Source organism: Saprolegnia diclina (genome assembly GCF_000281045.1).
Source record: "Saprolegnia diclina VS20 unplaced genomic scaffold supercont1.1, whole genome shotgun sequence".
Lineage (NCBI taxonomy): Eukaryota > Oomycota > Saprolegniomycetes > Saprolegniales > Saprolegniaceae > Saprolegnia > Saprolegnia diclina.
This window is the reverse complement of record NW_008246068.1, coordinates 24,484-28,824: the sequence shown is the minus strand read 5'-3', so window position 1 is coordinate 28,824 and position 4,341 is coordinate 24,484. Positions and strand designations below refer to the sequence as shown.

General features: G+C 56.9%; 2 protein-coding genes across 2 annotated transcripts; one reads left to right on the top strand and one right to left on the bottom strand.

Moving 5' to 3' along the window:
• Positions 1-9: 9 nt before the first annotated feature.
• On the top strand, positions 10-1,137 carry SDRG_00005 (hypothetical protein). The gene has a single exon (XM_008605466.1). The coding sequence runs from the start codon at positions 55-57 to the stop codon at positions 1,039-1,041; it is 987 nt and encodes a 328-aa protein (XP_008603688.1). The 5' UTR covers positions 10-54; the 3' UTR covers positions 1,042-1,137.
• Positions 1,138-1,300: 163 nt separating this feature from the next.
• On the bottom strand, positions 1,301-3,419 carry SDRG_00004 (hypothetical protein). Its single transcript, XM_008605465.1, has one exon. It carries the CDS (start codon positions 3,390-3,392, stop codon positions 1,353-1,355), a length of 2,040 nt encoding a protein of 679 aa, XP_008603687.1. The 5' UTR covers positions 3,393-3,419; the 3' UTR covers positions 1,301-1,352.
• Between the last annotated feature and the right edge of the window lie 922 nt (positions 3,420-4,341).

Genomic DNA, 4,341 nt, shown 5'->3' with positions numbered 1-4,341 from the left:
TTGTTTATTGTCACTCGATTCATTTTTCATTTTAGCTCCGCCCTCGCATCCAGTATGATCCCTACCAAGCGTGCTGCCCCGGCTTCGCCGTCGCCGGCAGACAAGCGTCCGTGCAATGCCAGCGCTGTCCTCACGAACCCGTCGCTCGTCGGTGCCATCACCGATTATGGCACCAACTGCCTCGCCTTGTGCCCGACACTCTACGACGTATTCGATCTCTCCAACGTTAAGAGCTGCTCGTTCGAAGAGGATGAGGCAGCGTTCAACCGCCTCAGTGGCAAGCACGTCATGAACGGCTACGTCGACCACGAAGAGGACCTCAGCAAAGACGAGCTCGTGGTGCGCGCCAAGGCCAGCGTCACAGACCCCAAGGCTCTCTACCGAGCGCTGGAAGTGCACCAGAAGCTCGCTGAAATCGTCGCTCCCATCGCGACGACGTACGAGTTGCCGGCCGGCGGCATCCAGCAGTTCTCGCTCTTCGGCGAGCGCGCGATGCTCTTTGCGCCGAGCTCCCGCGTCGACCCGACGTCCAACACGTGGGGCCGCGCCGATTTGGTCAAGATTTTCAACAACGAGGAAATTGAGCTTCGCGACAACGGCTTTGGCGTGCCCCACGGCATCGGATGGCACTGGTACAACTTGTCCGAGGACGGTGCGTGTGCGTTTTGCGCGGCGGCGGGCACAGTCGAGGAGAATGACGAACTCGAGAAAGACGGCGGCTACGGCGAAGCCGACAACGAGATCCCGGACGTGTGGCACGCATTTCTCGAAGCCCACGGGCTGCACGTCAACGCGTTTCGGTCGTGGCGCAACTACGCCTACGAAGCGCTGGTAGAGAACAGCGAGGCCCACCGCGCATTCTGTAGCAACGTCATGCAGCCGTTGCAGGCGCACCTCCGCGCGCACTCGAGTGACGTCAAGTTTGTCACGTGCGATTACCGTGACGGCGGCGACCAAATCGTGAGCTCGTCTTTCGTGGGCGGGCTGACCGCCGACGGGTACCTTGTTGGCGTCTTCTTCGGGTTCGAAGATGTCTTGTAAATGAACTCGATGTGTCTTTTCGCCAGTATATCGTGCAGCTTGATATGGTAGTGTAAGCATCAATACTGCCAAATTGCGGTGGCTGTACGCCCTGACAAACTGCATATGTTTAGACGAATTTGCTGAAATGACGATTGCCACTCCTTGCCCGCATGCTCCGGTGTGGGTCCATTTCTGTCAACTTCAAAAAGAAAACTCCAAATATGTCAAATCTCAACGCCCAACTTCTCACTTTGCAGGACATCACAACACCAAAATATATGCAAACTTGGTTGTTTGGTTATATACACGACACGATTACAAGGGTGAATTTACGGCGTCATGGCGTACGACACCTGGACAGGCGCGCTGCCGCCGCAGAGCGTCACGATGATCTGCGTGAGGACCGAGAAACCTTCGCCGGTCATCAGGCCGGCGGCAAGAATGTACTGCGTCTTCTCGAACGAGGCTTCGTCCTTGGACTTCCAGTACGCGATGATACCGGCCATGATCATGCCTTCGAGACCGAAGCTCGCGGGCACGATCATGCCGATCGAGACGGCCATCGGGAGCGGGCAGTGGTTGGCGATGACGTTGAGCACCTTGTTCTTGGACTCGGAAAAGTTGTCGATGTACAAGTTGAACACGATCGTGTAGACAACGCCGACAAGCATGAAGTAGCCACAGTACGTGGGGAGGCCCGAGAGACCGACGGTAGCCGTGATCGCCATGACGCGGTAGACCTCGCCGAATGGCGCCTTGAGGAGCGGGCCGGGCAGCGTGTACGCGTCGTTCATGAGCACCCAGACGGTTGGGACAACGAGGCAGGACATGCACGCGCCAAAGATCTGCGCCACGATCATAGACTTGGCCGACGCGCCGACAAGGTAGCCGGTCTTGAAGTCCTGCATGAGGTCGGCGGCCTGCGAGCAGCCGACAATGACCATCTGGCACAGAATGAGCGACGCGATGATCGACTTGTCGTTGCCGTCGGTCCATGAGCCAATGACAAAGAGGATGAGCTTGCCGACAGCGCTGGAGACGTTCCAGTCGGTCATACCCGTGCCCTGGACGATGCCGATCGCAAAGATCGGGATGAGGAGGCAGCACACGAGCACCTTGTACCACTTGACGGTCTCAAACATGAACGAGATGACGACGACCGAGACGGCGGCAAAGACCACGAGGCCACCGATCCAGGACCACGTCGGGATGTGCGCCGACTCGAAGATCTTGTCGAGATACGCCTGGCGCTGGGCCTTGGAGAGCACGTCGTCGTTTTCGGTCGCCTTGTCGTCCGCCTCGGTGATCGTCTTGTTCTCGTCCTTCTTGGCCGACCACGACTTGCCGATGATGATACCCATCTTGATGATGCTGTAAAGCGCGTCGACGCAGATGATGGCGACGGCCGTGAACGTGTAGTAGGCCTTGAGACCCGCCGCGCCTTCGCTCTCGTACCAGACGCCGAGTTTCTGTGCCTTGAGCACCGGCATGAGGATGCCCCACGTGATGATGTTGCCGAGGAACATCGAGTACATGACGCGGAACGGCAGCATCAAGCTGATGGCAAAGGTGCCGGGCGCAAAGTCGAGGATCCACGTAAAGCCCGCGGCCTTCTCGCCAAAGATCGGGAACTCGCCGAGCCCGTTGAAGCAGAACACAAAGATGCTCCAGACGTACGCAAACACACCGGACTTGAGGAGCACGTTCCATTGGTACTCGACAGCCTCCTTCGACGTGTGGAGCGTCTTGATCATGACGGCGGTGGCCGTACCGCTCGGGAAGAGGAGGCGCATCTCGATGATAAACTTGCGGCGGAGCGGGAACGAGATGAAGAAGCCAAAGAGCGCAATGCTCGCGCACCACCCAAACGAGCGGAGCCACGTAAAGTCGATGACGTCCGAGGCGAGGTTGCCCGCGTACGTCGTGTTGCCCATGACGAGGAAGACATTTTCCGTGAGGCCGAGGATGCCAGAGCCAAAACCGGCCTGGCTCGCCAAACTCATGCACGCCACCGCGCACGTCTGGATGACGACGTTCTCCTGGACGGTAAAGTGCTTGCCAAAGAACTGCGTCTTCATCAAGGCGCGGCAGAGCATGAAACCACCGATGCCGGAGAGCACGTTGAGGGACGGCGTGACGCCGAGCTTGAGGCTATAGTACATGGCGAGGACGCTCGTGAACGTGCCCATGATGGTGCCGACGACGAGCGACTTGATCGTCACCTGCGGGTGCTCGAGCCCCGACGTGATGACTTCAAACTCGGCCGCGTGCTTGGCTTCGTTGGCGACAGCATCGTCGGCGTTTTCGTTCCAGTGGGGCGTCGCCGCGACCTTGTACTCGGACACGACGCTGTTCTGCGCGGACCGCATTCGACTCGATGTGGCTGTGGGGCAGAGGGCAAAAAGTAGAATGAAGCCTGGGCTTTGTGAGGAGGTGATGTACCCACGAGCTATCATTGTCGCAGCTAGGGTTCTGATAATGCAACATCTGTTATCTGAGGCATCCCGCGACCGCGAATGGGATCCAGTCGCTTGCAGGATCGATTGCACAAGCACGTAGAAAAACGTCGACAGGATTATCCACAGACGTGGGTCCCTTCGCAATGTGTGAGTGGTGTCCACTAATACAGGACGCGCGAAAGATCCTGCGACGGAGACCACGTGTGTACCCAGCTTAACAGGTACATAACTCGTTTTTACTTACTCTCACTATGGTCCTCGAACGAGCACATTTGACTCTATCTTGATTAAAGTATTCAACGGTGAATCGAAGATCGAAGTGCTATTGCTATCCGGACGAAAGCGGGCAAATCGAACACGATCTGGACGATACCATGGAGCTGACAAGGATGTTGATTTTCTCTCTCATTTTACGTCGTATCGGGCTAGACTCAAGCTCAATCGAAAGCTTATTTCGTGCACTATCGTAAGACAGCGCGCTCACGGGTATGACACAAGTATTGTGGTGCCCCGGGAGCCCTGAAGTGACGCAAGGGCAGTTATCCGGCGCATCTGGACGCTGACAAGGATGTTGATTTTCTCGCTCATTTTGAGACATATTAGGCTATATTGTGGTGCAATCGAAAGTTCACGACATGGCCTTTCGTAAGACATCACGCTTGCGGGTGTGCCGCTGGTATTGCGCTGACGCGGTGGCGCTATAGCCATTGCATGCCTCCTATTTGCACGGTATCCGGAATTCGAAGTACGAATCATGTACCTGTTACCCAGCTTCGTCTTCTATGGTCGCGATACCGTCCGAGCTTGGGATACCCACGTGTCTTGGTAAGTACTACGGTACATCGCGTCTCAGTCCCCC

What these genes read in the sequence shown, in the direction of transcription:
- SDRG_00005 (XM_008605466.1), top strand. Translation starts at nt 55, where the DNA reads ATGATCCCTACCAAGCGTGCTGCCCCGGCTTCGCCGTCGCCGGCAGAC.
- SDRG_00004 (XM_008605465.1), bottom strand. Translation starts at nt 3,392, where the DNA reads ATGCGGTCCGCGCAGAACAGCGTCGTGTCCGAGTACAAGGTCGCGGCG.